Here is a 17,202-nt window from a genome sequence, read left to right on the forward strand (position 1 = left end):
ACAGTTACCAAAATAAAAAGGGATATCCAATCATGTTTTTTCTTTTTTGTGAAAAATAGAGTTATAACAATTTTATAACAAATGGAAAACAAAAATAAAAGGAAAATAAATAGAAGTAGCAATCATCGTGCTAAACAAAAATAAACTATATAAATATTACACGTTCACTATCAACATGCAGAATCTAGTCTTTGAAATAAATGGCAGAAAAGTAAAATGGGTTCTCTTGGCAATGAGTGCCAGCAAGAAGCATAGAAAAAATGGAGAGAGCATGAGGGTGTGGATATGTTCAAGGTACTTTATTTACGTATGTGACAATAAAGCAATGAAATCTGTTTATATTGTGCTAAAAACGGGAAGAGAAAGAAGAATGGAGGGGATGAACTTGATTAAAACACACTATGTATATGAAACTGCTATGTATAACTAACATCAGCTAATGAAAATGGAACAAAAAAAGAAAAAAAATCTGCAATGAACCACGAAGAAGTCATTTAAAATGGTAACACTTGTTTTACGCATTAAAAACAAAAATAATGAAAGAAAAATCTAATTAAATTCATAAATTGTATTTGTGAGTGTAATTTTTTTCCAACAAGAATGTAATGTAATAGATATGCTTAGGGTCAAATAAAGGGATAGAGAAGTCCTAGATGAAAGACAAGTTAGTAAAGTTACAATGACCAAACAGGCTATTTGATTAATATCCATTAAACATGCTAAATTTAGGACCTTGATAATGCTTTGGGGGCACATCACATCAGGGAAATGAAAACCTATGCTGTAGAAAAAGAGGCCTAACTCATGGCCCAGTGCTCCTTTTCTGCTTTAGGACCTTGATAATGCTTTGTTTTTTTTTTTTAAGTTCAGAATCAACAAATAAATTTTTATGATATAAAAAGACAAGGTAGTTTATAAAACAATAAAAATTATGAACCTACAAACACTATTTTGCTATGAAATAAATGCAGGATTCAGATATGTCTTGTGAACATTGTTTGCTATCAGTTAAATTGGAATTATTTACATTAAAATGAATATTAGCATATACCTTTAGTTTATGTTCTTTTCTGTTGATGATGACAGCTGTAATCTGTTGATCCATAAAAATTAAAATAGTACAAAGCAATGCTGGAATAATAGCAGCTAAGACTGTCCACCATGGATTTGGACCCAAAGGTGTAACAAACCAGCCACGATCATCTCTAGTGGGCTAAGAAAATTAAAGGTGTATATATTAGTAGTGGATTAACAAACACGTAATTAAATTAAATGCCACAGATTGTAACAGGAAATCCTAATTATAAACTTGCAAGCCAAGTGGGTTACAGTTAATAATGATGTGTTACAAAGTAACAGGCACTGTTCAAACTATTTTAACTCATTCTATACAGCACTCTAATGATGGAGTCAAAAAAATCAAGACAGAGAGTGATCTAGTAAATTGCCCAAAGTGACATGGAATTTAAAATCTGACAAAATTAATAAACAAAATAATATTAATATTTATCTTGTGCTATGGTCCAGTATATTATTAATATTTACAAACAGCACATTGGCCTCTGGTCTGGAACTAAGAAAGACAAGTCAGTGTCTTTTGTTTTTTCAGTTTAGAGTCACAAACAGATAAATGAACTGATGTTTCAATATAAAATCATAACTTATTTTATACCTGTACACAGAGCAATATAGAAATGCTGAAAACAATTAAAAATTAAAATTTAGAAGTTTAACAAGGGTCAGCTTCATCTAAACAAGAATGATGAGTCCCAATTGAATTCATTGAGACAACTTTATGAGGATATTCCCAGCCCTGTTTGATGAATGAGAAAAATGAGGAACCTGGAGGGTAAGTTACTGACTCAAGGCCATAAACTTCCTTATTAACAATGGGCAAAATTGTATTCTGAGACCACTCTTATCTGATTCTTTTAAATTGTATTTTACTATCAGGGTGAAGTATAGAGGGGTTATAGTTAGATTTTTCAGATGGGGGTCCATTGAACAATGATACCTCTTCCCATGTTTTTCTCCCACTTTCCTTCCCACCACCCCCTCCCAATCATCTATTTTCCCCTCCCTTTACCTATTTCAAATAAGCATATAAATATACCTGGTACCAAAACCAGATACAGTAACAACATGAGATAAACCATAAGGAGGAAAGAAAAGAAAATAAATAACTTTTAAGCCCTGCCCATCATGAATTCTCCCTCAAGATAAATTCCCATTAGTTTCAAAATGCTTCTTTATTCAGCAATTGCATTATACATACATATTCTATCCGAGATCAGAAAAATTGTTCAAGCAACTTGAAGGTTTATTTTTCTATGATTTAATATATATATATGTTAGACCAAAATTTTAATCATTCTATGTACACTTGTTTAATTCCTGTTTATTTACTGCATATTTGTTTTTTATGAAAATCTCACATGCTAGAGTTATAGACATTGAGTTATTAATACTACATATAGAGACATAAAAAGCAAACAGATGCTGAAAACTATGATAATTTTACCTTGAAAACACTTGGTACTTTTAGTTTTGGCGATGGGATTCCAATGGCATAGTCAATTAAGACCATACACAAAATCGTAAGAAAGACAGCAAAATCGCTTACTATGGATCGAACCTAAAAATAATGAAAACACTTGTTACTTGAATGAGCTATATATATCAAGAAATACTCAGGACCATAATCTAGAGTCATATATTCTAAATATTTATAAATGGCATATCATCATATTATATATTATATATACTTGCATATCACTGTTAGCTCCAAAAGAACATGTTATACATTGCTATCATTAAGATGAATATGTACTTAACCTTTCCAGAATGAGGACTTACAGAGTAGCTCTAGTGCTGTTCACAGTGTTCTCAATATATATTTAATACCCAAGTTTATTATGAACCCAGGTGTGTGAAAGATTAAAAGACAGAATAAGATTTCATGGGCTGGGCCGGGAGTTTGGCCTAGTGGTAGAGTGCTTGCCTAGCATGCACGAGGACCCAGGTTCGATTCTTCAGTACCACATACATAGAAAAAAAGCCAGAAGTGTTGTTGAGGCTCAAGTGGTAGAGCTCTAGCCTTGAGAAAGTCCAAGGACAGTGCTCAGGCCCTGAGCTCAAGCCCAGAACTGGCAAAAAAAAAAAAAAAAAAAAAAAAAAGACTTCATGGGCCAAATTTGTTTGTATTTTAATGCTCTTTTTCACTCAGGGAACATTTAAATCTGATAAATCTAAAGCACCATAAAGTAAAATGTTTCTGTTTTAAAATCTAAACATTCTTATTTTACATAGGATGTAAGTATGGTAGCTAGTAATGTACCAATCGAGAGGGTAAATTTAAACTTAATTCAACTTAATATGCATATTCAGCCTGATGTGGACCTGTGTCTGCAATCCTAGTGACAAGAAACATTGTAGGAAGAAGATCATGTTCCAGCTAGCTTTGCAAAACTTAAATATGTCATCGGAAAAATAACAAAGCCAAAAGGAAGTAAAGATGTGGTTCAAGTGGTAGTGTACCTGCATAGCAAGTTCAAGGCAACAAGTTCAAACCCTAGTAATAAGAGTGTGGGGGGGATGGGGGGGAAGGAAAGAATGGCTGATGTATTTTATGTAATCAGTTGTTCAGGCCATTTTTCATTTATAAAGTCATTTTTGATCAAACATTCTTATAAAATTATCGGCACAAACCGTTATTAGGATTCCTTCATGATATAGATATATATGTGTGTGTGTTCAAACAATATACTTGAGATTATTGCTTCAACATATATAAGCATAAAAGTGATTTTGAATTAGTCAGAATATGCTTTGAGAGAAGAAATGAATCTTCCACCTTAGGAAGTAGAAAGTGGTAGGAAAAGAAGCCCTCTCTGGAAAGAACAGTTCTTGAAACGTTTCCCTAGAGTGGAATTTTTATCAAAATTTATAGCTCAACCCTAAATAGCTCATTTTCTTGTTTCTTTTTTTTTCTTTTTTTTTCTTTTTGGCGGAATCAGACATTATAGGTGTTACTTTGCAGTGTTAAATATTGAACTGAGCTGTTTCTCTGTTTACTTTCCTTTCCAAATATGCAGATGAAACATGGTGGGTTAGGGGAGGGACTGACGCTTTAAAAATGGAAAAAAGAGAATAATGTTCCAATGAGCTGCTCAGGGGCTTTCCCAATTAGAGAAGCAACAGTGGCTTCTCCGAGGTATCTGTCAGGTTGGACTACTTCCCACTGCACACTGGGCAACACGTGCCAATCAGTAATGCAGCGTGTGGTGTGAATTTCCAAAAGAACCTAAGTGGGAAAATGAGAGTTTATCCTTGGGGTTTACAAGGAGGAAAATGCTTGCAGATCTCTTCCTCCCTGCCAGCCACCTCCATCACTCAGTACTCTTCTTCCTCTGCTTTTGACACCCCACCTCTAATTTGATGGGTCCCTGACATAATGCCTTTGCTCGACTCCTTCCATTCCATCAAGTGTCCTGAAGAAAACATATTGTATGGGAGTTATCTTAAAGTCCTGAAAATTACAGTCTAAGTACCTTGGTTGGGAAGTATCGGCTAGTCTTAAATTGCTTCAGGGTGGCTGACATTGTGACCGTGGAAAAGAATAGGATTACAGACCAAAACAGAACATCTGGCACGTAAGGGTGGTCATGGCCGCAGGCACGTCCAACATACTCTCCGTGCAGAGATTTGCATTCCTGCCGCAGGAAAGAAACCACACAGAGCAGTTAGGGTAAAGCTGGCTACTTGCCTTCCAGAAAGTTAACATCTGATCAGTTGTACTTGCGATTCTAAGGCTGGCCTATGGCTTTCACAGCAGACATTACATATGCTGTCCAAATTCATTGGATCAGTAATGGCATAATGTGTACAATTGAGACAAAAACTACTTCGTTAAACTTTACTCTTAAAAATTGAACTTAGAAACCAAGGAAGACATGATTTACCAATTAGTATGTAACAAACCCAAGATCTAGTAAGTTTTAAACACCAGACAAACTGAAAATATGAGGCCCTTGATTGATAATAAGTGGTTACTGATAGCAGACCCAAGGCCAAAACATTTAAACACATCATTTTTGCACACCAATTGTATAGACTTATTATTCATAGTTCATATCTGAGAAAACTGAGCAATTTGTGGTAGCCTCACCACCAACTGGTGGTGTAGAGCTGAAACATAACATGATATATGTGGTGAGAATTATTGCATATAAGAGAAGAAAAAAAGTATTTCAGATAACTGTCTAGTTCAAAATTGCCAAAACAGTTGAGAAAGGAAAGAAGAAAACCATGATGTATAATTATGAAAATGAAATTGTGAACCATGGATAGTTTAAAGAACAAATGACCTAAAAATCACTATAGGGGCAATATACTCTATAGACATGTTTTATTACATATATCAATATGTGTCTATGAGATACAAACCCTCAGCTTAATTTTAATTATGTTCTAAAACCTGTGTGCCAATGATTTTATAGAGAGATTCCCTTCTTAAATACTTGTTGTTAAACATGACATTTGAAATATGATGTAAAATCAATATTAATAAATTCTTTCATAAAAAATCAACTGCCATCCTGAAAATAAATCACTATAGGGGCAAAGCTATCATAGTTAATGATTTCCCTGTGACATTTCTTTTTGGTACTGTGTCTCTAAATTCATAATTATTTCCTTAGCCATGAGGTGGCAGCAAAGTCAAAAAAATTCAAGAAAACAGTTCTACAAATATGAAATACTTTTAAAAGTAAATATATATATATATTCTTTTGAAATCATTCTGGTTTCTTTTGTTTTACTTTGAATACCTTAAGGTATTCTGTCCCTGAGTCAAAGCTGAATTGTGCAATAGAGGACATGGATATATTCTACAGACTGTGTGTAATAAAGTGATCACTAACACAGTCTGCCTAGTGAACTGAATTTCAATCCCTGAAATCTTTGTAAAACATAAAAGATATGTTTGAAAGATTCTAGAACACAGTGCAAGTAGCTATACTCTCATCTGGAAACAAGAAAACAAATAATATCTACTTGAGTTTACTGCCATGTCTGAGATTATTAAGAAATACTGTGAGAACTCCTCATAACTGTCTAAAGGAGTAAGAGAAGTGGTGGGAAGGAGAGGTATGCATGACAATGTTGAAAGAGGTAAACTGATCAATATGATTTACTAAACTCCTTTGTAATATGTCTAAAGATAATTTCTAATGCTTGTTGTCAGGTACTGATGGCTCACACCTGTAATCCTAGCCCCTCAGGAAGTTTAGATGTTCAGATCATAGTCTGAAGGATCACTTTCCTACCCAGCCTAGGTAGAAAAGTCTGTGAGACTGTTAACTCCAATTAAGCACAAAAAGGCTAGATGTGGAGCTGAGGCTCAAGAGGTAGAGTGCTATTCTTGAACAAAAAAAGCTTAGATATAAGGCTGGAACTGAGTTCAAGCCCCAAGACACACACACACACACACACACACACACACACACACACACACACACACACACAAATGTTGTCAGTGTTGACACCGTGACTTCTACAAATTATTCTTCAACCACTCCCAAGTTCTATTAGGTTGGCAAATACAAAAGCTAGATAAAATACAGAAACTGAAATTGGCATGAGTGTCCTGCTCTTAATGAATGTACAAGCTAAATATAAAATTTGGGCATTGGAACAATTAACTAATAATAAGTTAATTGTTATGAATACTTAAATTCTTGCCTAAAGTTTCCTTTAAGTTACCGCAAATATATATGTCTATAGAAATAAAAATCTTAATATAATAGATTTCCATAAAATATTTGAATTAAATAGTAAATGTAGGAGGAGGAATTATTTTTTCAAGACAGATATTTCTCGTGGCCAGGAAGGACAAATATTTAAGATTTACCACACCGAATAGAAATTTGAGGAAAAGAAATCTCTTTGATTTTCTTTGCTGCATTAACATCATATGAATTGGGATTCATGAGCTATATAAAAACTTACTAATAACACAGTGGACTAATAATATAAAAGGAAATATCTCTATTAAAATCTGTTTATAATAATCATTACTATAAACCTTTATCAACAAAATACATTTGTTTGTATACATAAATGAATATAGAGAAATTAGAAGGACTTTTAATTATAAAATTTACAAGTGCTGGCCGATAGTTTGGCCTAGTGGTAGAGTCCTTGCCTAGCATGCCTGAAGATCCAGCTTCGATTCCTCAATACTACATACATAGAAAAAGCCGGAAGTGTTGTTGAGGCTCAAGTGGTAGAGCTCTAGCCTTGAGAAAGTCCAAGAACAGTGCTCAGGCCCTGAACCCAAGCCCAGGACTGGCAAAAAAAAAAAAAATGTGCCTTCTTTTCATGATATAAAATTCCTTTTGATAGTACTGGCTACTTGTAGCTAAGGCTAGAAATTAATTTTTTTTTTATTTTTTTGGTCTTGAGGTTTGAACTCTGGGTCTGAGCACTGCCCTGAGCTCTTCCACTCAAAGCAAGTTCTTGAACACTTCAGCCATTGTCCCTTCCTAGAAATTATCTATTGGGAAAAAACAATGAAATATAATATAAATTTTGCCAAAATAGAGAATAGAGAACTTTTTTAAATTAAAGGAAAAAATCCACCCAGTGCTATATTTGCTTTGATTATGAAATCAAACCACCTCTATTATCAAGACTTAACATGCTTGCATTTTAGAAGGCCTTTGTTCAAGATTTTTAGCATGCAAATTTTATTATTTAACGTAAATTACTCAGAGACTTGTACATTTATGCTAATGAACTTGAAAATAGGTAATTTGTTAATAGACTATATAAAGAACATGGAGTAAATTATCATGAAAAATATTTCAGATGTGGGATTTTTTTTTTTGGTTATTCTATTGAAGGGGGCATTGAGTAAGGATACAAACAAAATCCACTTTACAAAGAGGAATATAGGTGGAGAGTCAAAGAAGTGGATCCAGCAACATCCTATGTATGATCCTATGTATAAATTCTATATAATTATTTTGTTGTAGGTCAAATTGGCTGTTTTGTTGGTCAGTTTAAATGGCTGAATGTACTAGCTAGAAAAAACAGCAAAGAAATAGAGGTCCCCTATGACCACTACTAGGCATTTACCCAATTGTCCAGAAACAAGGACATACTAAATTCAGTAGCACAACAATGTTCATTGCAGCACTATTTACCATAGCAAAGATATGGAACCACCCAGATGTCCCTCAGTTGATGAGTGGATCAACAAGTTGTGGTATTTGTACACAATGGAATTCTGTGCGGCTGTCAGAAAGAATGACATCGCCCCATTTGTTAGGAAATAGAAAGACTTAGAAAAAATCATATTAAGTGAAGTAAGCCAGACTCAAAGGAACTTAGGCTCAATGGTTTCCCTCATTTGTTATAATCAGTAGAAACCTTGGGCTCTACTAGCAGAGATCTGCAATAGAGCAAACTCTTGATACATAAGGACATATAATGTGAAGCTAATTGAAAGGACCTCCAGGATGTTGAAACAAAAGCCATATAACGAATGATTGTTGTCCTTAATGTACTATGTTATCTCTCATCTCCTTTGCTGTCCCTTGGTTATCTCATATTGTTACAGTATCTCACTGTGTTATCTGATATATTGAATTTATTTGTATTTGGTTATTTGAAATTTGATAGGGAAGGGGGGAAAACCCAGACGGGTGGGAGGGGTGGGGGGGAGGGTAATGGGGACCAAGACATGTGAAAGGGTATCAATGTATGTGAATTAATGCACTTCCTATCTGGCAAATATCATGTAACCCTTTTATTAATTACAATAAAAAATATAAAAAAAGATGAGTGGGGGGAGGAAGGGAGGGAAATGAGGACCATGTCATGAGGAAAGGTATCAGTGTTTGTGAAGTAATGCACTTTCTATCTGGTGAATATAATGTAACCCTTCTACTAATTACAGTAAAAAATAATAATAAAAAAAAAGATGAGGGGTGGGGGGGGGAGGGAAATGGGGACCAAGACATGAGAAAGGGTATCAATGTATGTGAATTAATGCACCTCCTATCTGGCAAATATAATGCAACCCTTCTATTAATTACAATAAAATATATGAAAAAAAAACAGCAAAGAAAAGTAGCACTACTCAAAAATTTTGAACACTTAAGAGTTTTTTTGTATTTCAAGATTTCAGGGGCCGCGAGTTTGGCGGGGCCGCGAGTTTGGCCTAGTGGTTAAAGTGCTTGCCTAGCATGCATGAGGACCCGGGTTCAATTCCTCGGTACCACATACATAGAAAAAAGCCGGAAGTGGTGCTGAGGCTCAAGTGGTAGAGCTCTAGTCTTGAGAAAGTCCAAGGACAGTGCTCAGGCCCTGAGCTCAAGCCCAGGACTGGCCAAAAAAAAAAAAAAGATTTCATTAAACAGAAGTAAAAATGCAATTATAAGCATGAAAGGAAATGCACAAACAATATATAATAAATTAAGAAGAATTGAAAAATACCACTGTGAGAAAAAAATGAAGATTAATATCTAAGAAAATCAAACAGAGGCACAGGATTTTTAGCAGACATAGTGAAAATGAGTTTGTTATTTCTTTTGTGGAGTATAAAATCGAGGCAAGAGAACTCTGTTGACAAGAGTACAAGAATGTTGTCAAGTAACTGTGTTCACCGCAGGACTTCATTATTTACACACACACACACACACACACACACACACACATACACACCTGAAATGCAGCCTTTCCCCTTCCTCACATTCTGAACAGTCAAGTAGAAGCATTCTAGGTTCTGTCCACGTGAAGGGCAAACTGATTCCTACCATATGCTTTCATTTAGGTCAATAGCACTCATATTTAACATATTTAATAGCACTCATATTTAACTTTCAATCCAGCTCACAAATCATTCTGCTATGTGTGCTTTCAATGTAATTCACGTCTGTGAAAACTTTTCATAATAAGTGACAACTCCAGAGTAAAGATACTTTAAATACAGGAACTGATAAAGGAAAAGAAGTCTATTTCTCTCCTAATCTTATGCAGTTGAAACTTATATTAGTGGCAACAATAGCTGTGATAGCCCTGATAGCAAATAATTCAATATATGATTTATTCTTCAGTGTTTTACTTACTGACACAGTTAGATTCTCCCAAATTATGTCAGAGGCAGAAATATTTGATTCCTTCCATTCCTTCAAGGTACCATTGCTGGGATTATGTGGCGCCACACAGTTACATCTGAAAAGGCAAATTATGTCTTTTGTGAAATAAGTAGCTTTTCCAGTTACTTCACCCACAGCATTGGTCCACAGTTGCATAGTTAGACCACCTTACTGTTCTAGGATCAGCTATTTCAAAACTTAAATCAAAATAGTGCTGGGATTCTGCATCATTCTACAGCCTGGAATGACAGGTCCTTCTCAGAATTCCTTGTTTGTAAATTTTAAGCCAAGTGAAAAGATAAGCATCCAAATCTATAAGGTTTTTATAAGATTTATTTCAGTTAATTTTGAATAGCCATATCAGCCATTAGAGGAAGGTTGAAGTTATCTCAAGATAACTGGGAATTGCTAATAATAATATTGAAAATCATATAACCAATACACAGGGTTTATATGAGAATATAGTAAAGGGCCATGACAAATACTGAATTTGGATGGGAATAGTCAGAAGGGTGATATTCTTAGGCAACTTTAAAATGTAATTTTAGATTACATGTTACAAATGCTACACATGTTACAAAGCTTACAGATCATGCAGGCTACAAGCAAAGGTAACCAACAAATTAATGACCTTATATGAAGCCCTTAATTTGTAACCTGTTTTGTTTCTCCCAAACTGTCTACATATGCCTCCAGAATAAATTGTCTTATAGACACATTCTGAAAATGTAGCTGGCTTCCAAGATCACCACACACTAAATAAAGTTCCTTGGACTACTCTTTTTGTTATGTTAATAGAGCTGTAGGAGCTAACCACTATTCCTAGAATTATTTCCATAGGAAAGAAACTTGCAGTTTGTACTTTGTAAATCTCGACCAGCAATCTCTCTTTTCTGTCTTTGACAGCAAGAATTTAAGTTCCTAGTGTTTAATCCATTTTATGCTGCCTCTAGATGTAACCTGGTACCATTTTCATCATGGCAATAGAAATAAAGTCACCTGTGTTTCACTGTCTTCCAGTTTCAGTCTTCAAAACATCTCTTTTTAAAAATAATTCCCCCATAACCTCTTGCAGCCCTGCCTCCATATCATGACAATTACTTTCCTAGCAAATCCCTTAGTTTTGATGGACATGGGCAGTATCCTATTTCCCAAGTCCCATAAAAACCTTGTGGTTGGCTTCTCCATCTGCTTTACTCCATCTGAATTACATTCCCTCAAGGCCATAGGCTCTGTCTAAAACTATTGTCCCATGTTAGTGGAAACAGTGGCATAAGGTATTAGGGCATTCCTTGTACAGAGTCATATTAATATAATGACTTTCTGGAAATGCTAAGCCATAAATCTAATGTAAAAGCAGCAAACTGGTAGAGGAGACATAAACCTTCAGAGTAAGGCCCACAAATAGACACTAGCTACCTATGTGTTCTTGGCAGCAATGCCTCTGGTAGACTTCTTTCATTCAGAAATCAAGTCTAAATTAGAGAAGTGTGTTTCAATGTGAAATATTTATTTTATTCATCACAGACATTATATACAGCTAAAAATAATCATTGTTCTTTCTGGAGTCCACACATCTAAGTCTGAAATCTTGGCAGATAGTTCTCACAGGTTGCATGCCTAAATAGGAAAGTAGAAAAAGAACTTGACCAATCTTTGTTGGCTAGAAGGAAGCTTCTGGCTGATGCATCAAGTATACAATAAAAAATGTTATTTCCTATCTTTTCTCTCTACTAGTGAACTCATTTCAAATCATTCTAACTCAAAACTACAAAAAGCAAAGAAATGAAATACAAGAGTATCACTATAAGCTAGAATGTGAGCTCTGAGCAAGTCATCTAGAATAATTTTGTGAAAAGAAATGACCTAGGTGCATGCTATAACTGAGGATATTAGAGCACCTAGCCAAACTTTCCATATCCATTCAAATTCAGAAATTTAACTGAGTGATTTTGGACAGGATTTGTAAGCATTTTGTGTTCCAGCTTTTTTTAATTTATAAAATGGAGGTGATGGTAGGATGTATGTGTGATCATTTGATTTGATGTTGTCATGATGGTTAATATCATAAGCTCCTGAACTGGATAGTGAAACAATCCCAAAGCAGAAGGGAAAGAGTGGTATCATTTGTGAACATTTTTATTTTCTCTGCATTAAAAAATAAACCTCAATATAAAATGACAAAATGCTAACAATTTTAGTTTATGGTATTGGATCACTTGGCTTACTTTTTTTTTTTTTACAAAACAAACTCTCTAGCGCTTTTTATTTCTTATAGGAAAGCAAGTTCTCTGAGCCATCTTATTTATCCTAATAGCCACAGAGTGATTAGATAAACACTATAATTAAAATGCCCTCCTCCAGCAGTCTTTGCATTTGTTTCAAGGCTAGTGGAGGTAATTGATCTCCTTTACACTAGGAGAATCTGAGGCTGTCTTCTGGAAAACATAATTTGGTAGGACTCCCTTAACTTTGTTACTAATTTTAGTCCCTGGGCTGGACCATGTTCCCTTCTTGCCTTTGTAGTTATTAATAGCCCTCTCCCCTGTGCACTGAACAATAATGGTCTGGGATTCATTTCTTTCAAGGCTCCTTATTGATTATATTAGCCCCCAGAGTGCTGGGTAGCAAGATATGTATTAATATAAGACATAAAATCAGAAAATTACAATCTTTAAGTCAGACATGTTCATGATCATTCTTTGGTAGTTCACAAGGTATTTGAATCATCAACAACTACAATTTGTGGCATATTTGTTTCAGCAGTTCTAGTACATATTTTCAATATATTTTTATAAGTACATAATATTTTACACCTTTTTAAATTTTGTTACAATGTAATTGATTTCCACATTAGTACATAGCCCTCCAGAATCGTCATTCTGAAGGAATACTATAATTTGCTTACTCAGTCTTCTATTATTAAACAATTAATTTGTTCCTATTATGTATTCAGTGTAGGTTTTTTTTCTGATTATTTTGGAAATAGAAGTTTGTATACAATTCTGATTGGACTGGCTTCAAACAGTAATCATCTGAATCTTAATGTAGAGTAGCTAGGGTTATAGGTGTGAGCCACCAGTGCCTGCCCAGAAAAATAGCTTTGTAGAGAATATGTCCTCTTCTAGAATTATCTTAGACATATACTAATTATTACAGATGAAGGGAACCAAGCAGTCTATGTTTTCTTTGAGTCTGGCACACTTCACTTACCATGATTTTTTCCAAGTCTTCCCATTTCCTTAAAATTTTATATAACATAATTTTAAGACTTTTAACAGTGCATGCTCTGCACTGGGCACTTGGATACAAAAGTCACAATATTTATTCTTTCTAAGGAAGCATAGAATTCTATTGGTATATACAGCAGATCACAATAGCTGAGTAGCTATGTATATTTCATTTTATAAGGTAATGCTGATAAAATGATGCTATAAAATGATACTTAAAAATGGTGCTAATCAAAAGAACAATATATAAGAGCAAGAGGGGATTTTTTAGTACACTGTATGCAGCTATTTCTTTTTATTTCCCCCGTGGGCTTGAACCCTGAGCCTGGACAATATCCCTGAGCTCTTCAGCTCAAGGCTACCACCCTAATCCTTGAGCCACAGGGCCAATTTTCTAGTGGTTAACTGTAGATAAGAGTCTCTCAGTCTTGAGTGCCCTCTGAACCTTGAGCCTCAGATCATCTCAGCCTCCAGTGGCGTGAGCCACCATGCCTAGCTGTTATTTCTTTTTTCTTTCATAATTTTTCCTTTGGTTTATTTCCTGTCTTCACTGCTTTCTGTTTCAGTACCCTTTGTATTGTGCACCTGTTCATCTAATTTGAGGATAGGAAGGGGAATCACAGAAATGGTGAGATAAAGGACAAATAGTGAACAAAAGCAACAGTGATACAAGACACTGTATTGGAAATGAACATTGCAACTTGGGGGGAGGGAAGTCGGGGAGGGATAGAGGGAGAAAAGTGTGCAGAGTAGCAATATTCAATAAGAAATGTACTCATTCCCTTACTTATGTGACTATAGGCCCTCTGTACATCACCTTTACAAAAAAAAATAACGTGTCGCATATCATTGGAAAACATCACCATGACTTCATAATACTAAGAAGATAGATAATCCATTACATTCTTAATTTTTCTCATTTCATTTCCATTTTCATTCAAATAGGCATATCTTCATCTTGGGCTCAAGATACACAAGTTTGGACATATTTGTTATTCTTTTGACATTTCATATCATTAGATGAAAGCATGTATGTCAACTATAATCAAATGTTTATTTGTGCAATGTCTATTTCAGCAGACAATAGGTTCAAAGAAGGATGGGTCTATGTTCATGCTGTCACTTTTGTACCCAAGTGCCCAGTACACAGCATGCAGCTTTGCTTGTCAGACATTACTTTAGAAGTCTTAAAGTTATTTTGTTTAAAATACTCTGCTGATTTCTATTTGAGATGCATAGAAATATAAACATAGTCCTACCTTTAAGAAGTTATAATCATTGTGACTATTTTTTTACTCTAATATGTTACAGAGAAAAATTCAAGAACTTCAAAACCAAATGGACTGCCAGGCACTAGTGGCTCACACCAGTAATCCTAATTAAGCAGGAAGGTGAGATCTGCATATAGTGTTTGGAAGGCAGTCAGAGTAGAAAAGTCCTCAAGACTCTAGCTGCAGTTAATAAACAGGGCTATTTTGAAATTTAAATGAAGTTAACATATGCAATTTTTTTTGGTCATGGCTTTTCTTTTTTTTTTTTTTGCCAGTCATGGGCTTGAGCTCAGGGCCTGAGCACTGTCCTTGGACTTTCTCAAGGTTAGAGCTCTACCACTTGAGCCTCAGCACCACTTCAGGCTTTTTTCTATGTATGTGGTACCGAGGAATCGAACCCGGGTCTTCATGCATGCTAGGCAAGCACTTTAACCACTAGACCAAACTCCCGGCTGGTCATGGCTTCTTGAAATGAAGTCTTGATGAGTCAATAGGAAAAGCACTGAAATTTTCTTTTTTTTTCTTTAAGCTTATTCTATTTTCCTCATTATCATTCAATAGTCATGACTAAGACAGCCTTTATCTAGGTTATCTCCTTTCTCTACATCCTGGGAACTCATTCTCATCTATTGTCACAGAATTCTTCTCAGAACCTCATCATGGGTTTCCTTCATATCAGACAAAACTTACTATAATAGTTCTTTTACATATTCTTTATTATGTGATACAAAACATAACTTTCTGGAAGAAATAAAATTTGTCTATTAGTCATCCTTAAACAAAGTTATAGTTGACTGTGAAGTCATTTGGGTACCTGTGTCATGAAGAGGTATGTGACATAAGGGAGTGAGTTTACACAGAACTGGAGTCTAGCAAGGACCATTAATTACAAAACCTATTTTTCAATACTTCACATAATATTTAAACTGTCAAGCAGAGAGTGTTAATAGTTTTGGGTCTAGTATATAACAAATGTTTTGCCTACAATGAGCTGAAAGAGAGCTGTGGTTATAAAATGTTTTCACAAATTTAATTTTTTTCTTTTCAAGAGTTGCATATATACTTTTATACTTGATGCTTCCTTGTATGTTAAATAAGTATAAAATGCTTATATCAAATATTTTATCAATAGCACTTACAAATATTAAAATGTTTTAAGTTAACTAAATTTGATGAGTTTTAGCCATGTTTTATAAGTATAGCATTCAGAAAAATTAACATATTACTTTTAATAGGAAAAAATAAGTATTTCTCTTACTAATGTGAATTGCTAATCATTCCTCTAAGCACGTAGGTGTAACACACAACATCCAACAATATTGAGATTAATGAATAAATAATGCATTGATATTTTACAGAAATCAGAAGAATTGGCTCAAAAATTTCCAGTATATACTTTGAGTAAAACTACCAAAATGTCCACAAAGGCCAATTTGGAGTTGCATTAGTTTCCCAATAGATAAAGCTGAGTTGTCTAAAGAGATCACATTACAATTACAAAAAAAAAGTTCTACTCCACAATGTTTTATTAAGTCCTAACTCATTAACTTCTTCTATAAAACAATTTTTTCTGTGTCCCAAAATTTCAGTAATGAAAAAGTAAAAACATCCAGAGAAATCTTGAAGAGAAAAAGTGCTACTCTCCTGAAAGTAAAACTTGAAAGTGTTCTAAACTTATTTAACTGAACTGTAGAAATAAATTACTAGATAAATGATTAGTAGATTAATCACTCATATTTTGTAGCTATGTACCAACTAACTGCCAAATAGCTACCGGCCTTTATTACTGATTATATTTTTCATTTACAATTGACCTTAAAGATCAGCATTCTCATGAAATTTTTGCAAGATCATTTTATATGTATAGTAGCTTAAGAAATTAGCTGTTGCTTATTTCCACTTCATTTGGACACTCATTGGAAGTTGAGAATTACTTTACGGGAATGTTTAAATTCTAGTAGTTGGAATAATTATTCAGAACTTTCATGAGTTAGCAAATTATACTCCTATGTATCTCAAAAAAGCAAAGTACTATTTATTAGTAATGCATACTGACATATATATTAAACAAATTTTACTGAGAAATATGGGCAAAACATCTCCCATAACTTATTTTATCAGTTCACTGCAATCCCAGCTCTTTTATTTTATGTGCATTGATTTAAACTTGCAAAAAAAATTCACTCAAGGATGATGTGGTAATATTCCATAGGCAGAATTCTGGTACTGCTTTAGCTAACATCTATTACCAAAAATGGCTGACCAGAGAATCATTACATACATTAAGCCTTGAGTGTCATGGTTAGAACATGAGACTACACCGGCTACTAGCAATCTTCTTTTTTTTTGCCAGTTCTGGGGCTTGACCTCAGGACCTGAGCACTGTCCTTGGGCTTTCTCAAGGTTTGTACTTTACTACTTGAGCCACAGCACCATTTCTGACTTTTTCTATGTATGTGGTATCGAGGAATTGAACCTGAGTCTTCATGCTTGCTAGGGCAGGCATTCTACCACTAGGACAAACTCCCAATCCCAAAC

The 17,202-nt window shown here is 34.5% G+C and overlaps 1 protein-coding gene across 7 annotated transcripts in view; it reads right to left on the bottom strand.

Moving 5' to 3' along the window:
- Positions 1 to 17,202, bottom strand: part of Slc4a10 (solute carrier family 4 member 10) — a 260,215-nt gene that overhangs the window by 41,528 nt on the left and 201,485 nt on the right. For all 7 annotated transcript variants that reach the window (XR_016537258.1, XM_090342743.1, XM_090342746.1 and 4 more), the window contains 4 exons: positions 10,134 to 10,239; positions 4,551 to 4,712; positions 2,522 to 2,635; positions 1,052 to 1,213 (listed from right to left, as the gene is read on the bottom strand). Coding sequence is in view for 6 of the 7 variants with exons in the window: in XM_090342743.1 (XP_090198869.1) it covers positions 1,052 to 1,213; positions 2,522 to 2,635; positions 4,551 to 4,712; positions 10,134 to 10,239 (544 nt within the window). In the remaining variant the exon portion in view is untranslated. The remainder of the gene's footprint in view (positions 1 to 1,051; positions 1,214 to 2,521; positions 2,636 to 4,550; positions 4,713 to 10,133; positions 10,240 to 17,202) is intronic.

Source organism: Megascapheus bottae, chromosome 12, assembly GCF_031878675.1.
Source record: "Megascapheus bottae isolate mThoBot1 chromosome 12, mThoBot2.hap1, whole genome shotgun sequence".
In the NCBI taxonomy this organism is placed as follows: domain Eukaryota; kingdom Metazoa; phylum Chordata; class Mammalia; order Rodentia; family Geomyidae; genus Megascapheus; species Megascapheus bottae.